The sequence below is a fragment of the Lissotriton helveticus genome, chromosome 12 (assembly GCF_964261635.1).
Source record: "Lissotriton helveticus chromosome 12, aLisHel1.1, whole genome shotgun sequence".
Classification (NCBI taxonomy): Eukaryota; Metazoa; Chordata; class Amphibia; order Caudata; family Salamandridae; genus Lissotriton; species Lissotriton helveticus.
Genome location: NC_136073.1, coordinates 732248814 through 732269049, shown reverse-complemented (window position 1 = coordinate 732269049; position 20236 = coordinate 732248814). Strand labels below are relative to the sequence as shown.

General features: G+C 43.2%; 1 protein-coding gene across 1 annotated transcript in view; it reads left to right on the top strand.

Annotated features, from left to right (window-relative positions):
* LOC144798650 (uncharacterized) overlaps window positions 1-20236 on the top strand; it is a 586698-nt gene that overhangs the window by 19612 nt on the left and 546850 nt on the right. The window contains exon 2 of the mRNA XM_078669633.1: window positions 8550-8611. Within this exon, the coding sequence (XP_078525759.1) occupies window positions 8597-8611 (15 nt within the window). The 5' untranslated portion in view covers window positions 8550-8596. The remainder of the gene's footprint in view (window positions 1-8549; window positions 8612-20236) is intronic.

Here is a 20236-nt window from a genome sequence, read left to right as displayed (position 1 = left end):
GGGTGCTTTGAGAGTGCATCATTGACCCTGGTGGAACCCTTGTTCTAACCCTAGAAACACAACTCCCAAAACCAAGTACTTACCTGTAAACCAATAACTTCCTTTCCTCCCATAGGATTGCATTGACTGATTTACTAACCTTTTATCTAGGAAATGTCCCAGTGTGATATCTATGCATATCACAATGAGTAGTAAAATTAACTTAAAAAGCAATCTAAAAAGTAACTTCAAAATAACTGAAAAGTAATTTCAACTGTTTATGAACAAGTGACTTACCTGTAACCAAACCAAATGCATTCAACTGCATTCAATTGTATTCACCTGCATTATTCTTGCAAAGTACTATTACACTTACCTGTACCAGTCCAGCCTTGGTACTAGAAATAAAAATACAACTAAATAATATGTTTATACAAATAAATGAGTCTGAATTCAGTCTTTGAGTGTGTGACATAATTTTTTGCCTGAGTGCGTACAATAAATGCTTAACACTACACTCTGATAAAGCCTTACTGCTCGCCCACACTACCACAAATAGAGAGTAAGGTACTTTCTACTTTTTCCTCTGCCTACCTTTGGGGATCCACTGGACTCTGTGCACTCTATACCAATCCAATCCAATCCAAAAATTCTTTATTTCGGTCCTCTAGACCATAAAAGATTAATTTCATATACATACATTTAAACAATTATATAAAAAAGCGTAGGATTTTAAGAACACATTACATGTAAAATGATTACCAGGTTGTTCGAGACATGAGAAAGGTAGAAACCAGTTCATAGTTAGGGACAGCAATTCATAGCATGATTGAAAAGCACAAACCATAATATAAAGGCAATTTTCGTATTTACTGCGAATGTGCATTTAGCAGTTTTTTCCTGATCTGCCACATAGCCATAATGAATTTCGCCACTGCAAACACTATGTGGGGTAGAGTACTAGTTCTTAACACTCTATACGCATGCATGCGGTTCCTAAAGCCCAAGTTCCTGCATAAGGGGACCAACCAGTATTTCCTTGGTTTCTGGTAAGCAGGACAAAAAAAGAGAAAGTGTGTTTCATCTTCGTCATGGGAGTTACATCCTGGGCAAATTTTATCATCCCTGTGTAACCAATTACAAGTGAAGGTTTTGACAGGCAAAGTGCCAAGACTCCACTGTATGAACAACTTCCTGGCTAAAATAGGGAAAATGATATCCATAAAACCTTCGAATACATATGAATTTTTGGATTGTAAGAAGCGTTCGGTTAGGGTGCCGTGTTTAGATGAAGTCAGGAGAAGATCTAAGCTTTTCTCCTTGTGGATCTGGACTAATCGTTTGCGGGAGAGGCTTCGGCAGCCTGATTCAGGAGACTCCCATAGCTCTGGTAATTTTAAACGGTACAGTTCCTTCTTTACGAAAGCCAGCCAGGGAATTTTGTCTCGTTGGTTCAGGTCCATTACGTGGGCAAGATCACTCCTATATTGAGCAAGCTCACTGGTAGACCAAAGCCTATGCCAAAATCTTATAGGCTTAGACTCCAGCTCAGCAGCGATGGGTGATAAACCCATGTCCAATCTCAAGGGAAACAGAGGTGTACTACGGGGGAGGGCCAGAAGGCGCCTAAGAAAGTTATTTTCGACTCTGGCGAAAACCGGACCTGCTCTATGCCCCCATAGCTCACTGCCATAAGATGCAGCCGCTTTGGCCTGTGATTTGTACATTTCCAGCGCAGGACTTATCGGTTTGAATGTTGAAGTATTTACAACCTTCAAAATTGCACCAGAAAGTTGGGACAGCTTGAGCTGAGATCTTACTATTTGGGGGTCCCATGATATGTTTTCATGTAATGTTACCCCCAAGTATTGAAAGGTTGTGACCCTTTCTAAGCTAACTGAACCCAGAGTGGGATTGGGTCTGGTTTTTGGGGATGGATTGAAGATCATGAATTTGGTCTTCTCTGTATTGATCTCTAGACCATGTTGTCTACAGAAAAGATCAAATCCATCTAAAATCCTTTGAATCCCCATGGGGGTTTTGGAAAGCAGGAGGGTGTCGTCAGCAAACATGATTGCTGGCACCCTCCTGCCGGCCAAAAAGGGAGCGTCATTGTCTTTAATGTTGTCAAGGTGAGATATAACGCTGTTGACAAAGAGGCAAAACAGGGTTGGCGCCAGAACGCAACCCTGCCTTACCCCTCTGAGAACAGGGAACCTTGATGACAGTGCTCCCTCCCTCCCACACCTGACCTGCGCATAGTTACCATCATGGAGCCTGATTAGGGCGTGCAACAGCTGGGATGGAACGCCCATCTTCCTGAGGACCTGCCATAGTTTTTTCCGTGGGACCAGGTCAAAGGCTGACCTCAGATCCACGAACACCATGTATAGCCTCCCCCCCTCAATCCTCACCGTTTTTTAGTACAGGAGGACGAGGCGGAAGACCTGGTCCATGGTGGACGTGTTTTTTCTGAAGCCAGCCTGGAGTGGACTCAGGATTTCATTTGCCTCCATCCAATCATTGAGATGGTCCAAAAGGAGTCGAGAGAAAAGTTTTTGGGGGGCATCAATGAGGCTGATCGGCCTTTAGTTGGCTGGGAGAAGAGGAGAACCCTTTTTATAAATGGGCACTATCTCAGCTCCCAGCCAAGTACAGGGGATCTCCATACCTCCCCAAGATGGCATTAAAGAGAATAAGGAGGTACGGACCCCAGATCTCGGGATGTTGTCTAAAAAGGTCACCGGGCAATCTATCTAGTCCCGGGGCCTTCCCCATTGCCAATCTCTCAATTGCACTGACCACCTCACCAAGGGTAAATTCTAACCCAACTGCGGGGGTGGGTGTATCATCAGGGCCCACTTCAAAGGCAGACTGCCCGATATCTTGATACAGTCTGCCGAAGTGGCCTTCCCAGGCAGATGATGCGATGTTGGATTCCACTGCCGCTTTGACCTCTCCCGTGCCATTATTCACCAGGGTCCAAATTGTTTTCGAATCCCTAGTTTCTAATGTGGAGGAGAGGTTCTGCCAATGGTTCCAGGACCATGGCTTCCTTATACTGACGCCTAAGTTTGGCGACTATGGTCCTGTCAGAGCCCGCTTTAATGGAGGCAATTAACTCTGACTTAACCTTTTTGCAGGAAGAATTGTACCATCTTGAGGTTCGGGACTGTTTACGTCGAGGGGCTGCCACTGGGTAAAAGACCTCTGCTAAAGATCCCACTAGGTTTTCGTGGATGGTTGCCAATTTAATGTTAAAATCTGAGGATCTGGGCTGATTAATTAGGTCATCTATTTCAGCAAACTTCGGGAGAGCTATGTCAAAGATTTTTCTTATGTTTTCCTCTGAGCTAATAATTTTCCCCCATTTTACCCTTCGCCTGTTAGAACTAAGGGCCAGGTTACCTGGGTCGTCATTAGATTTGACAGGTAGTGACTCAACGACAGGAGCGGGGTGTTTCAGATCCAGTAGAAGAGCGTTATGGTCACTGTCTGTTCTGGGGGATACTCTAAAATCTTGGACCTTGGACCATAAACTGAGGTCGACAAAGATATAATCCAACCTCGATTCGTGATCCTTCCTAATAAAGGTACAGGATGAGGGACTATCTGATGGAGTGCGACCGTTACACGCCATCAGTGCATAGTTTAAGGTGAGGGACGTGATTTGGACCGCAAGAGGAGACCAAGATTTAGGATGGGGAGATAAGCAGGGTGGGACGCCCCAGTAGTCGTCTTCAGTAGTAAGGGAGCCCTCCTTTAGGCCCTCCAAAGGTTCAAAGTGGCAATTGAAATCTCCGCCCATCACAATTTTATATTCGCTAGGCAATGATCCCAGAAAGGACGAGAGATCTTCCACGGTGGGAGATTCCCTAGCTGCACTGACAGGACGGGAATATACATTTCCAATTGCCAATCTAACTGCATTGGGCCACTTAAGAAGAACACACTGGATGTCCTGCGAGAACGTGGGAACGCTTTCCGCACTACATCCAATGTGACTAGCTACCCAAATCGCAATGCCCCCAGAGGGTCTCCCCTTTCCACTCCAACTAGCCTGAATTTAAAAAACTGCAAAACCCACACTAGTCAGTGGGTCCCTAGCCCACGCCTCCTGGACGAGACAGATATCAGTGGTGTCTAATAGGAGTTCCCAATCTGGTGTGTATATTTTATTTGCTATACCTGCCACATTCCAGGAGAGGACCTTCAATGTGTCGGATCTAAATTTAGGGGGGGACGCATCAGTTATTTCAGGTGTTGTGCCCGCGTTAGAAAATACGAGGCACCGTTCTTCTGTTTCCTTGGTGGATTGGGCAGTAGTTGCTATATTGGGCGCACAGAAGGCTAGGGAGGTTTGGGTGTTGCCAATTTGATTTACGGGTAGGATGACTACATGGTTCCTAGGGCCAGGCAGTTTCAAACTACCACCTTCCAATTCTCTGTTTGGCGTATCAGTCACTACAGCGCCTATCCCCTGTCCTATTAGGTCAGTTACACTGACTTGGCGAGACTGTGAGAATACACCCCTTCGAAGTCAATCTACCTCATCGAGGCAATTAAATCTGTTCAGATGTGCATAATTTGGAGTAGTAGAATGGGCGAAGTGCCTGGGCCTATATCTTGTCCCATCTACAGCAAAGCCCACCCGTGTCCAACCGTCGTCCCTCCTCAAAGATGGCTTATAAGAATTGGGATAAAAGTACGAAAGAGGGACCAATTCGATGGATGTGTTGCCTCTATTTCCGAGCCAATTGCAAATATAGGTAACAACCTGAGGGCTCTTGAAGCTGACAATTATACAATCTCCCACAATTTTTTTGGCAGTATACCCAACCCACGGGACCCTTCTAACCAAAAGAACCTCTCCCTTCATGTCAGATGGAAGAGGCCTTTGGATATTAAGCCAGCTGATTACCTTATTGCGCAAGGAATCATAAGACTCCCTAGCGTCATTGGCCAGCTCGGGGACCCCCGTCAATATTGAAGTATAGCCTGCCGCCTCAGGGGGCAGATTAACTGCCTTGCACCTAGATTTGGGGCTATCCTGCCGATTGGAACTGTGGACCAACCCATCTGTTGGTCTCTCCTGGGTGGGTAGACTTGCCAAAGCTGGTTGCTTTGACCTTCTAGGGGGAGGGATCGGGGGCACTGACCTAGGGAGTGGTACAGGTACTATTTGGGAGACGGGAACTGCAGTGATGTTAGTTTTGGTTTTTCCCCCAGTAAGAGCTGTAGGCAGTAGTGGAGCATGACCCATAGTTGACAGTGAGGGACGGGGAACTCCCATACTACTCCCTTGTATTCCATCGTGATTTGGTCCCATCCCAACTTGTGCTCCATTGCCCACACTGTGTCTCTCAATCGATGTCAATCTCGATTCTATTGAATCCAATTTAAGAATAAGAGGACTCAGCAGACTTTCGAAGACAGCGGTGAGAGAGGCAATAAGGGAATCTGAAGTATTAGGAGTGACCCCACCAAATATAAATGGCTGTTCAATCACAGGTGTAGATGCAATCGGTAGGACGCTTGGGAATACCCCATTCATTCCCAAACTTAGAGACTCAAGTGCGCCCAAATTTTCCTCCACACTGGGTATTACATAATCAGTTTTTGTCCTTTTAGCACCTTTAGGCTTGCTGGGTCTTTTCCTTTTAGTTACGGGATCCTCGCTATCACACGTTTGCACCGGCAGGTTATCAGCCCTACCCTGATCCCCAGGCGGTGCAATCATTATGACAGGGGAGAGCTCTACATCAGAAATAGAACGTGGTGTGCCTCTGTCCCTTAGCACAGATGACGGTGTCCTAAGTTGCTGCAGGACTGTCTCTATAGTTTGGTCAATACTGTCCATTAAAGATAGGTGGGGCGCATCAAGCAGGAGCGGTGTACTGTTATTTGTTGAAAGACCTGGCGAGGATAGACAGGAACTTTGTACACCCTCCTCAGTTACAGAAGTACCCTTATTAAATAAGGGATTCGTTTTCAAAAGAAATTTGTCCAGTGTCCCAGAAAGAGTGGAAGCAGCCTTGCTTCTAGTTTCCCTACTGGCCATAGTAGAGCGTTTTACCGGTAGGCAGCCAAATAGACAGAGTACACTACCTGAGGGACAGGGCGTTAGATGGATGGCCCGGCCTCTACCGTTCTCTAACGGCCTCAAACGACCCGCCCTTTGCCCGGGCTTAGCCCGGCGCCCGCCCGCGCGCGTCCCGCGTCGCCCTCTGTGTTCTTATAGCCAGTGGTTCTGCAAGATACCCGTCAGGAGAAGGCGGGGTCAGGGGGGAAGAGTCACACAGGTGCGGCAGACAACCAAGCCGCTGACGTTCCTGGGACTCGCAGTCCCGCTTTTCCTTCCGCCGTCCAAACTGGATACTTGGGCTCCCAGGGGCAAGGGGTAATCAGCACTCCAACCAGCAAAGTTCGTCCACGCAGCTACGAGCGGCCCCCGCGAAGCGGGGGCCGCGAGGCGTGGATTTAAGCACCCGGGAGGAGGCGGGGTCAGGGGGGGGAAGAGTCACACAGGTACGGCAGACAACCAAGCCGCTGACGTTCCTGGGACTCGCAGTCCCGCTCTTCCTTCCGCCGTCCAAACTGGATACTTGGGCTCCCAGGGGCAAGGGGTAATCAGCACTCCAACCAGCAAAGTTCGTCCACGCAGCTACGAGCGGCCCCCGCGAAGCGGGGGCCGCGAGGCGTGGATTTAAGCACCCGGGAGGAGGCGGGGTCAGGGGGGAAGAGTCACACAGGTGCGGCAGACAACCAAGCCGCTGACGTTCCTGGGACTCGCAGTCCCGCTCTTCCTTCCGCCGTCCAAACTGGATACTTGGGCTCCCAGGGGCAAGGGGTAATCAGCACTCCAACCAGCAAAGTTCGTCCACGCAGCTACGAGCGGCACCCTTCGAAGCGGGGGCCGCGAGGCGTGGATTTAAGCACCCGGGAGGAGGCGGGGTCAGGGCGGCACTCTATACCTTACTTTGGTATAGTATATACAGCGCTATCTTCCTACAACTCTACATTTAAAAAAAGTGAAATTCACTGAAAAAACAAAGGACAAAGGTTAAAGTGACGTTGCAGTAATATATGGTAATAATATCTTACTTTGCCTTAAAAAAAAATCTTAGACATTCACTGAAAAAAAAGCAAAGGTTAAAGGGATTTTATAGTAAGGTGATAATGTGAGTTAAAACATAATGGTTTAAATGAAAAAAGTTTCTAAAATTCACCAGTTATAGTTCTGTCAAATAACTATAACTCGTGCCCTAAAGTAACTATAACTTGCGCCCTCGCCATACACTGCTAATTACATCAGATGTTACAACACTCATGACATGTTCTTTGACATGATTCATAACATCACTGCACCATCTGAAATTCTTAAATTGCTGAGCTACTACGTACTGTTGAATTGCCTAACATACATTATGGCCACAAATTTGGCACTTTGGCCCAGATGTAGGTAGAATTGGTTTACCGATTCTTAATTACCGAATTTTACCGATTCGGTAATTAAGAATCGGTAAATCAGAGGGGTGGAGATGTAGGTATTCCAGATGTGCTGGAATACCGAATGGGAACAAATCGGTATTTACCGATTCGGTAAATACCGAATCGGTAATGCCCATTCATTCCTATGGGCTTTGAAGCCCATAGGAATGAATGGGCATTACCGATTCGGTATTTACCGAATCGGTAAATACCGATTTTCACAAGGGTGCAGGGGGTGTCACTTTGACACCCTCTGGCCCCCCCAAAACAGGCTCGGGTGCCATGTGGCAGGCATACATGCCCTAAGGGCAGGTCTGCCTGTCATATGGCATAGGTGTGCATGCACCCATGTGCATGCACACCGGAATCGGTATTTTACCATCAAATTGGATTTGATGGTAAAATACCGATTCGGTAAGGCTTGTGGGACTCAGAAGAGTCCCACCTACATCTCAGATTTACCGAATCGGTAAAAATACCGATTCGGTATTTTACAGAATCGGTAAATTTACCGAATCGGTAAATTTACCGATTCTGTAAAATAATGCCCCTACATACCATTTCTGAAATACCGGTCGGTAACGGCCGAAAATACCGATTTTCGGCCGTTACCGACCGACCTACATCTGGCCCTTTATCTTTTATTTGGAAACATTTTTAGGATTTTCTCAAAGTATCTTGTGGAAACCGACTAGTTCTAAATTGGGCCCCTGAGTGGAATTCGCTACAAAATAAACAGAACCCTGATCTCTCTCTGACCACTTGCTGTAGCCCTGTGTAGTATTACAGCTGATGCCTAATTTTCCCAGGGAGAAATCTTCCTTTTCCTCAATTGTCCATTGATTGCTGGGTCGATCACTGGGCTTGCCCACTTTGGTGCCTGGTTTTGCACGGGATGGTGTGTTGGTGTGCTGTGTCTTGTGAAGGGCACAGGTCTTCGTGCTCTTTTACAGTTAATTCATGATTTTACATTACAACGCTTTATGTTTCAAAAATTGCACAGGCATATTGATAAGGGGCCCCAGAAAGCATCCAGTTTTTCCCTTCATCCTGAATATATTTTTCTTTTTTTACCCCAGATCTCAGTCCCAACTGCCGGCTTAGACAACACTGAGGAATAACAGCAATGGAAGCAGATACTGTAAGTAACATGTAGTGATTGGTCAATGCCGCCTATACAACAGAGAGTTGCAATTGCTGAGGTGTATTCTTGAAAGCTTCGTCAATGAAAGAGCAGTTCAAAACATTTTTCATGACTTTTCTGGGGTTCTTGTGATGCATGAAATAGTTTATGAAACACCACAAGTGTCTTCAAAATGTGCCATTTATTTAGTTATGTGATACTTCATGCAAAAGGGTCAGTTTGCGAGGTATTATCTGTGAAATGATTACACAACTAAACCCCATGTAAAGCGTTGACATGGATATTGCGCTAGGCTTTCCATAAGATCCTTAGATGGTTAAACTATTAGTCTAGACTCCTCCAAGATCTGTATGTCAGGGTCACTTGAAGTAGACATTCTTTGAATCCTGGGAAGTCAATCTGTGGCATTATGAAACTTGAGGGGGAACCCCTTCAAAGTATATGGAGCCCCCCCTTTGAACTCACTCAGCACCTCTCATACCAGGGTACTGTGCTGACAGGGGGCCCTGGAGCTCACATTTGCGGGGGCCTTTGTTACGCCACTTAGGTCAACATGGGTTCTTTTTATGTCGTGGAGGTTAACTTTAATACCTTTTAGTGGGCAAAATCTTGGCACCCCTGTGGCATAGTTTGCTTTTTTCCTATTGAAAACATTTCCGAGATGGAACAAGCGTAACCTCAACTTCAGGTGTTAGTAATTGAGGCCGACACTGCTCCTCTTAGCTGGTTATTACACATAAATAGAGACTAAAAGCAATATGCTTCCCAGTCTATATTTATTTTAAAAAATACAAAATACATTACACATACTTCTTTAGAGTGTCTCTCCATGCTGTTAAGCACGATGGGCAGGCTAACACCTAGACTCACTGGCAGCAAAGGGAACAAGTTTCTGCAATGCAATAGGTCTTACATCTATGCAAGTTTGTGCTGTTGGCATTGTAAATGACAATGCCTTTTATTTATGTTTTGGTTTTTAATAGCTTAAACTCTCGCAAATGCGAGACCTATTGCATTCCAATTGCTTGAAGGAATCGCTGAGTTGCCCCCTTCGTCTCCCTTGGCCACTGAAGAGCTCCCCGTTTGCTACGAGTTAAATAAACAAGCCTGTGGTCACAACTGCGCACAAGAGACCCTCCTGCCCTCCTGCGGTAAGAGAAACTCATTAAAGAAAATAGTTCCCCAAGACTAAAGAAGATGTACCATGTAACAACAGAAGTAAAAGGGCCAGTCCTCCTGGGAGGTTACAAATCAAGACAAGGCGGTACCAAGGAGGGACTAACAAGCCTGATAACGAATCAAAAGCCAGAATCTACGAAGGACAATGACACAAGCCAATGACAAATATGGGCGGAGAGTGGGAGGGGCTTCAAGTACATACTCAAATACAGCATGGCTCGCAGAGCAGCGTATGTGCTGCCCAGGCTCAACCTAATATAAAACAAGCACAGTTTTCTAATGAAGCTTCAATAGCTGCAGATGCTTAGTTTCAGGTGAGTCTGTTATTTTATTGTCTAGAACTACTTAGGCGCTATAGTCCTACAGATAGCAGAGGGCAAGTGTGCATTTATCAGTTAAATAAATGTGAATATAGACTTAATTTCAACTTAATTTTTTCACAGACAAAAAAATTTGGATAGATGGAAATGTAAAAGACATAAATACCAAAATCTGGGAAACCTATTAATACAGAGTACTCGAGAATTTCATATATCATCCTGCTTCTCTGGCTTCCTAACATTTTTACAGTATGTTAACAAAATAAAGCAACTTCCATGCTAGTTGGAAAGCGGTAACGCTCACAGGATCAGCTTTAGTGGTTTTTGATTAAATGTTGAATTATAGGCGAGTAACTATGAGTCACGTAGATATTTTTCGCAGAGAGGTTCTGAGTGACATCAAATAGACAACGAGAGGCAAGCTCGAGTTGTCAATGATGTCACTCAGAAGCCCTGAGGTGAAAAGCATCCCCGTAATTCACTTTTTACCCAGCTATAATTTAATGTTATGTATAGCCCGCAAAATAATCTGTTCATGCCTTCAAGTATATGCATGGGCAGAGGAGTAATGGGGGAGCCATACATAACAAGGACGCTCTTCCGTGTCCAAAATGTAAAATCTGTCACCCACACCCACTGCTCTCTGTCTCCTCTCCTCCAGAAGTTGTGCTCCCTGATTTCCAGCTTTCCACTGGCAGGCTGTTAGAGAGCTCACCCAGAGCAGTGTGGAATTCCTTTATGATGTAGCAGGAGGAGGTAAAAGCTTTTGTTAACAACTGTTGCTATGTCATAGCAGGAAGTTACTGCATTTGAATCCATTTTTATGAGGAGAGACCAAATGCTGAGTACAAAAGTTCAACCTTTTAAATACATTATTAATCTAGGAATCACAAATCAGTTAATTCACTAATACTGGAGCCGCTTCTCAACAGAAGAAAACATGAGACACAAAGCGTTCCAGAATTCCCTATGACCAACCACCAGGCTGCTCCATATCATACCAACTAAAGGCATACTGAAGATGAATATGAAAGCAAACAGTTATTGCCCATCTATCTATGAAGAGACTCAAATTAAATTCCTTGAGGATTCATTGATACCAGCCAGTTAGACAATGGCATCTATACTATAGCTCCCCTAGCCCGTGCTCTTTTTCCTATGCATTGATTCAAACATTCCTCTGCATATTGCATCAACAAGAATTTGGAGAGCCAGTGATAATATGAAGGAGGATCCGGAGTCAACCAAACTGCAGCAATAAATATACTAGCAACTGCCATGGGCAATTAATTGTGGTGTAATGGGGATCAGGTTGGGTAGAATAGTGCCCAACAATTCACTGACTTTGTTCCAGAAGGTGGTGAACCTCCTGCAAGTGGAGAACATATGAACAATTTTGGCATCACTAGCTCCACAACGCAGACAGCTAGCATCAAGCCTTTTCCCACCTAAACTACTTCACTGGGTTATAGTTCAAGTTATATATAGCATTATAATGTTTGCTTTCAGTCTGGCTGACAACAAAAGCTCTTGACCTATGTCCAATCGCAGCTGAAAGTAGATGTTACGAGGATTAGTATCTAATTTGTGGGCACAGTTTTCATGTTACAGATTCATGCATTGTCAAGATCTAGTAACAGGCTATATAATGTTCTAATTTGTGGTCCCACAGGGGCAATCAGAGACTGTTCCTATGAACATTTGACATTTTCAGGTTTTAGAAAAAAGTCCCTGATTTGCAAATATTTAAAAAAGCTTTGCTTGGCAAGCAATATTTCTGCTGCAGTCCAAGAAGGAACACACTTTATTGGAAGAGAAAATATCACCAAATGTCCCAAATGCCAGCTTGCTCCCAGACCACACAACATTTATCATGAAAGACAGATGGAAAAAGGTAAGAGAGCCAGAGCTTGGTATGATAACTGTATCAGGTTCATTTTTTTTTTTAAACTGCATTGATTGTCTTAAATCTGACTTTTTTTTTTGTAATAACTTGGCTCTATTAATTTTCAGAAAACATCCCCCTAATGTCTTTACCCAGAGTGAGTTCATATAAATTTGGTAAACTCTCTAGACCGATTTCCTCACCAGACTTCCCAGTGATCTTAAAATCCATATTCAGAAGCAGTGCTGCAAAGTAATAGTGTTTAAAATAGGCACTGTCCACCTGCCTCTTTCTATTTGCAGAAATAGATAATTCAGGGATCTTACCCTCTTATATTCCCATCTGAAATTGTTACCAATAGCACCAAGCTTTCTGAATCATACCCATCGTAACTCTAATGGATTGCCCTGAAAAAGTATAAAGCCTTGGGCAGTACCAATAGTTTCATTGCATTACACCTCCCAATCATTGTTTATTTATTTATTTATTTTGAAGGTTTTATATAGCGCGAACAAGATCCTTGCAGATATCAGAGCGCTTTACACATAGCTGGGATAAGAAAAAAACAAGCGAGTGATTAACAAATGATTTTGTGCACAGAGGAGCTGAGGGTTATCAATGGAGAGCAAAGTAAGATAAGGTAAAAAGTACATAGTAGAACAGTCCAGACATGTAGTAGAAGGATAGATGAAAAGTCTCAGGAGTTCCATAGCATATGTTCAGGTGAATTTAGCCATGAGGATCGGTGATGGACAATTTCACTGACTTCTGTATCATATAAACAATCTCAATACTATGATCATTCCATACAACCCTCACACTTAAAAAGTGTAAAACAATTATGTAAGCCAAAAAGCAAAGGGGGTTTACCCAAATTACCCTCCTTTACCTGGGTAACTACAAATACAGAAAACAGAAAAAAGTGGAGAAAGGAGGAACAAATATATAATACTATCTTCTAATAGGTGACTATAAATTATCCTATTGTTTTTGTGGCATAAGTCCACTGCTAAATCAGTCACACATTATCAACATCATCACTAACACGAGGGGACATGATCACACATTTTATTTATTGTAATCAAACAGAAATATTCTCATCTCATTTCTTTTTTTTATCAAAAAACAGAAACAACATTTAAAGGCAATTTTATGCACTATACACAATTATACATACCTATGTACACACCTATATACAATTAATACAAACGATGAACGACATATACACTTTATACAAAAATCAAAAAAATGATGAAAAACACTTTTTCTTCTTCACCCTAAGAAACAATATTAAATGGAGATTATGTATCCACATCAAATCTTTCTTAATGTTAGTGAGTAAAGGGTCAAATTTGAATGGAATTATATCTTTTACCTTAGCCGTGATATTGACCTCCAAGTAAATAGCTCGAACAGTCTTTCTCCTGAAGAGAAGCGTCCTTATTATATGCAATTTGGGTCTCAACCTTGTTCAGGGATTATCCTGAAACTTTACCAAAGCTGACCACCTCCAGCACTACTTTGCAGATAGATTGTTCAGGAGCTGTGGCAACCAAAGCAACATCATCATTGTGGGCCAATATCTTTGTGATGAAGCCACTGGTCTCCAGCAGACCGATCACCTTATTATTCCCTAGGCTTCTTAGAATGAGTCAATATATAATTCAAACAAAGGGGTAGAGCAGGGACACCCCAGCCTTTGGGCCTCTGGTAATCAGGATATTAGCAGACTTAATTTCCATCTGTTGGAGGTTAGCCGTGGGATTAGTATATAATGTTTGTATAGCGATCTTACCACCTGGCCACAAACCCAACCTATTAAGAACCTCCCAAATGTGTACCCAAGTAACCAGAGCAAATGCCTTTTCAGCGTCGATTAGGATCATTTCCGGAAGAGTTTTCCTTAACTGGGCTATATCAAATAGCTGGATTACCTGCCTTATATAATCCGTAGTGCTCTGACCTGGGACAAAGCCCCGCTGCCATGAGGAGATTAATTTATCCATGACCCTACACGAACGTGTCACCATGATCTTTGAATAGATTTTAACATCACTATTGATTAGCGAGATTGGTCTATAGGAGGCAGTATTTAATGGAAGTTTCAAAAGACCCCTGTTTTGGTAGTTGCCCAGGAAGCAGGAAAAGAGAGCCCTACTTGAGCATTCTTAGAGGACATAGCAAGATCCCCTGAAAGTACAGCAAATAATCTACTGCAAAATTCTAAGGGGATCAGATCTGACGAGCAGCCTTCCCTTGAGCCAAAGAATCCAGCGTTTTTTTCAATTTCTTTAGTGCAAGACGGCAATCAAACTCTGCAGATCCAGCCTCCTCTAAGATTTCACTACTGGTCTATTCCAAATACTGTCTAATCATGTCTAAAGTAGGTGCCAGATCTGTCTGGTAGAATTACTCAAAGAACTGGATAATTGACTCTGGGGAGTTTACCTTCTGCACTTGCAAGTCCTTAAGAGCATTGATATCATTCGGAACCTCTTTCTGCCATGTTCATAAGACCAAAACGCTATTGCTGTAGTCATAACTTTCTGCTTTGTATAATTGGTGCTTCCGGCCATTCTGCTCACAGCAAAACTGTTAATCTTGCCTTTAGTGACTGCAATCTTATGAAGGATTTCTTGATCTTCTTGTCCTCCCATTATTATCCTGACATGATTCGGTTCCAGGTAGGCCAATTTATTGTAATACGCCTGGATTCTACTGGCCTTGGTTTTTTGAATGCGGAAACTAAAACTAGAAGTTTCCCCTCTAATGTCAGCTTTTGTAGCATCTCATACAATCCCAGGTGATGCACTACCCTTATTTCTGTAAACAAAATCTGCAACCCATGCCTTCATATGACTGATATAATCAGAATTTAGTAATAACACCCTATCAAATGTACAGGGATTACGTTGCCTCACTATAGAAGGGAAACACACCTCGAATACTAATGGATTATGATTGTAGCAATCCCTAGGGTATTTCTCTATCCACGCATCTCTCAGAAGACTTGATGAGACCAAAAAGTAATCTCAGTGGACATACTTCCTATGGGGACAAGAAAAATAAGAATTACCAGGATCCTGCCTGTTCAAACTGGACCAGGCATCAGTAGGTCCATGCAGTTTTATGAGTTGCTTTATTGCCCTATAGTCCTTCAGTATATGTCCAACATATGATGCCTGTGTTGGTGCCCATACCCAATCCATATGTCAGTTTAGATTCCCACCGACAATTATGAACCCTGGCCAAGTGGCTAGTTCCACCCGCATAAAAATCTGTGATAGCTGCTTCATTGAGATTAGACCAGTAAATAGACCAGATAGAGAATTTGTGTCCAAGTATCTGGCTCTCAGCCATTGCATAGCTTCCAAATTTTTTGGAGGTGCTCCTATTAATAACACATACATTCTCTTCAGTTGAGATAGTCACTTCTCTGACAGTCATTAATCAGTGCCCAAGGGTTTCCAGCAGATATCTTTGTCACAGGAATGTGTTCTGACAGACAGAGATTATCTGCCACATTTTTCTTACCCTACAGTGACAAAGGCTTTATCATTTAAGCCCTGGATATCAATTGGCCCAAAGCGCAACTTATACATATGCTTCGCTTAATCGAACAAACAGAAAAAATGGAAGCAGCTTACCCAAGATCTTCCCCGTAGTTCAAGTTGACTTGACCCACATGTCCAGATAGCAAAGTGTACTTCATAAAACCTGCTTTCCTTCGAAACCAAATGACTCGCAAAAATGTCTTCCTACCTCTTTTTGCCTCATTTTTGGCCAAGCTTTCCCGTCCTTTTCCCTTGGTTTGATGTAAGGAGAAACGTATGTTCCCGTTGGATCTCATACTCCAAGTTCCATTCTGTTAACTCTCAGAAGGCAAATAGGTTAATCACAAAACGTATTGCGTCATCGCTACCACACCTTCCTCGATCCTGAGGACCATTAGATTATTCTTCCATTGGCTGTTCTGAAAGTCCTCCAACTTCCATTGCATGTCTACAAGTTGAGCATTATATGACATAGCCTGTTCCCTCACAGAGGCACTGTTCGTCTCTAATGGTGTTGTATGACCCTCCACCACAGAAATTATTTCCAATATCTCCAAACAAGTTTTGGAAGTTTTCCAAATTGACCCATGCATTTTCTTAGTAACTGCCCAAGCCCTCCATTTATCAGCCTGAGTCTTCTCCTGATGTGCCATAATGCCCTCATAGACAGCCTTTAAAGTATGGGGGGTCTCCACCTGCTATTAACTCCTCAGTAGATGAAGACCCCACAGTAGGTCCAGATGTATTCTTATGGGTATGTTGAGCGACTGAATAGTCCCACTTTCGCTTGGTCCTTGATCCCCATTTATGGGATAACTTTGGTGGAAATCTGCACAATAGGCTGGATATTTCCTCCCCCTTCTCCTGACCCAGGGGCAAAATCGCTTACGTCTGTTGTGGAACTGCTCAAAAAGTCATCCTCTGAGGCATCAGATTCATTAGTAGACACATCGGAGAGGGAAAAAAAGTGTTCTACTATCTCAGTGTCTGGCTCCATCATAGCAATATTCTGACTTTCTTTTAACCTTGCAACTGTCCTTTCCCCTGGCCTTGCTCTTGCTGTTATGACTCCCATTTTGCACCACCATAGCCTTAGGTCCCTCCTTTCTTTGACCCTTACTTTGGCCTTCCTCAGTAGTCCCATCTAACCTAACCTTTTTTGTTTTTTTGTCTCAGTTTCCCTCATTGACAGGATTGAAAACAATTAGAGTGGGGCAGGGAAAATGTAGATGTCTCTGGTTATGTCTTCTGGGTCAGCATGTTTCTGCCCTAAATAACTCATCAACGGGGTACAGGGGGGATTCATCAGGACCTATATCAATCATTCTGCTATAAAGTGCAACTGTGCAGTAGTGTAAAAGGAAACAAAATATGATGGTACAAACAGTGGGCACCAAAGAGTAAAGGAAACCCATCTCTCTAGTATATGTAGGAAAATTACCGTACCAGTAAGAACATATATGCAGTCAACCAAATTCAATGGAATGTCAAAAATGCACCTGAATGGAGTACACCTATCAGCAGTGCACCCCACAAACACAGTGAAAAACATACTTCCTCCTGGTGCATGGAAAACAACTAGTAGTGTTGCAGGTATATGAAACCAAAGGTGAATATATTCATAATATCAATCCTTACCCACATTAGTCAGGCTGAAATATGTATTTCTCTGTTAAGAACATCATACATTTATTGCAACCACTGCAGTCCTGAGTGGGGACAGATTGAGTTGAAGTCTTTTGTTGATATGTTCCGATCAGAATTTTCTTAATCCCTTCAACAGGAAATGATTGATCATTTGTTCGGTCAGTATCACTGCACTTTATTTTTCCTTGCTAATACAATAAATAGGAATGAAAGGTGCATGTTATTCAATAATTTGAGAAGTATCTCAGTTGCTGGTGACCCCTTTCACATGTACTATCATTTATCAGGAAGATAAGTGTTAAAAGTGTTATAACCAAGAAAATAATTTGCAGATTAATGTTCTTATTTGCAATGTACTTTTTGGTGTATGTAACATGTCACTTCAATCCATTTTCAATACAAACATGTGAAAGCAGATGCTAAGGGAATTTGGTGTCAGGAGTTAGGTGCAAGGTAAGAGACTGTTTTACCTGTAGCTCTGCTAATTTGAATATGGTCTAAGTGAGAAGATATTACTGTCTTTTCCAGTTTATCAATGTATTTGCTAGCCAAAGGGTCTCAGGTTACTTCCACCTAAGTTGTTTATCACTTTATTGAAAATGAAAAAAGAGACTGGCTTTACTTGACACCCATATTGGAATTTAGAACTGGGAGGCCAGGGGCTAATTGAGCATGGAGTTTCATTGAAGACCAGGCCATCTAAGGCTATAAGGACTAGTTTAACATAAGTCATTACGACCACTAACTTTCCACCTATAAATAATTAATTTCAGGTGTGTTAGTCTAATTAGTTTATTGGAAGCAAGCCAAGATGATAAAGCCCACATTGCAATAGGATATTAAACAATATTCCAAGACAGGAAACAGTGTGAAAAATTATTTTGAGGGATATAGTCACCATATGTAATGCCGGTTTAGTCGAAGGACAATGTGAGGAAGCTTTCAGTGCTGTTGCTCTCAATCACAGTTTCTACATTTACACCATATTTTTATAAGCACTTCCAGGAAACTCACTACACTAGCTGAGAGAAAGATATCTTTATTTAGACAGGGTTATAGATCTTTAGTGCTATGTAACTGAAATGACTACATATATCCCAATACTGACCTAGATCAGGAGTATAGGTACATTATTGACAATCTGATCAGAGCAATTGACCAGATTGCACCAGAAAAGCAGCAAAGGGTAAAAGGAGCTGGAAAGGGGGCTCCATGGTTTACATCTGACCTAAGGGAGCACAAAAAGAAGCTCCGAAATTCAGAACGAAATTGGCGTAGAAAAAAAGATGAGGAAAGTCGAGAGCAATATAAAACTTTGCTCAATATCTACAAGAAGTTCATTCTGGACACTAAAGCTAAATATTATGAAAATCGTATAAAGCAAGCTGGAAATGTCCAGAAGGAAACATTCAAAATTCTAACGGAATTAAGCAAAAAACCTGAAAATACGGAAATAGCTTTTAGTTGCGACACCTTCCAAAGCTATTTTTTAGAGAAAGTAGAGACCATTCTACAGGACATCGGGAATGGTCAGACGACTGAAGTCATCAAGTCGCAGGTCGCCCAGACGCCGGTAGAAACTGGTATTTCAAACTTTCCTCTGATGGATGCAATGACCCTTGAGTCACTTATGAGTAAAGTCAAATCCGGCTCCCCGGCGGACCCTTGCCCACCTAATGTATTTCGTTTAGCACGACATACTTTAGAAGACCCTATCCTTTCTCTCCTGAATAATTCATTAGTTACAGGTCGGATACCAGCGAGCTTCAAAGAAGCTCGAGTGAAGCCGCTAATGAAGAAACCGGGAGCAAACCCTAAGATTCTGAAAAACTATAGGCCAATTTCCCAACTCCCGTTTCTGTCAAAAATCCTTGAGCAACATGTATTGAAGGCCCTAGCCTCGTTTCTGGAGTTACACCACTCTCTCCATGATTTACAGGCGGGTTTTCGTGCACATCACAGCACCGAGTTGGTAATGCTCTCGGTGCTGGACGAACTTAGAGGGATGGCTGACAGTAAGAAACCGAGCGCCCTGATACTTTTAGATCTATCGGCGGCGTTCGATACTGTCAGCCATACCCTGCTCCTGGATAGACTGGTGAACTGCGGGATTCGAGACACGGCCTATAGATGGTTGGAATCCTTTCTAGTAGGGAGAACGCAGAGGATTCAGTTGGGGGATAAGGTATCGGAGGTGGGGAACTTGAAGTGCGGGGTCCCTCAAGGTTCCGCTTTGTCCCCACTTCTCTTTAACCTATACCTGCAGCCATTGATAAGCTCCCTGGCAAAGATGGGATGTCGCGTATTTAACTACGCTGACGACACCCAACTCTTATTGAGCATAGAGAACACAGTGCCAGCACAGAACTATGCGCAAGATGTTCTAAGATTTACTGTGAGTTGGATGACCAGGAACCTTTTGAAGATCAATCCTGAAAAAACAGAGGTTCTAGTTATATCATCCACTTGCTCTCCATGGAGTGACCTGTATTGGCCCCAGGAATTAGGCCCAACCCCAACACCAGCGGATAAGGTGAAAAGTCTGGGTATAAACATTGACAGCGAACTTTCAATGTGCAGTCAGATTTCTACTGTAGTGGGTACTTGCAATGGTCTAATTAGACAATTGCGTAAGTTAGTCCCCCTTTTATCCCAGTCTATGCTCCGTACCGTAGTCTCTGCCACAATAATTTCAAGGCTGGACTACGGCAATGCCCTTTATCTGGGCCTTCCAAAAATCCTGATCAGTAGATTGCAGGTGGTTTTAAACGATGCTGCACGCCTTATTTTTAAACTCCCAAGACGATCCCATGCCTCTCCACTGCTGCAGAGCCTCCATTGGCTGCCCATTGGACAAAGGTCTGTCTTTAAAAGCCTGTGTATTGCCCATAAAGCAATCTATGGGCAAGCACCTGTGTACATAAAGGAACGGTTGGAGCTATATAATCCGGAACGGAGATTAAGGTCCTCAGATGCCCAGCTGCTGGTATGCCCCCGGTTTAAGCTGGCCACAAAAGGCGGGAGATCTTTCTCTGCT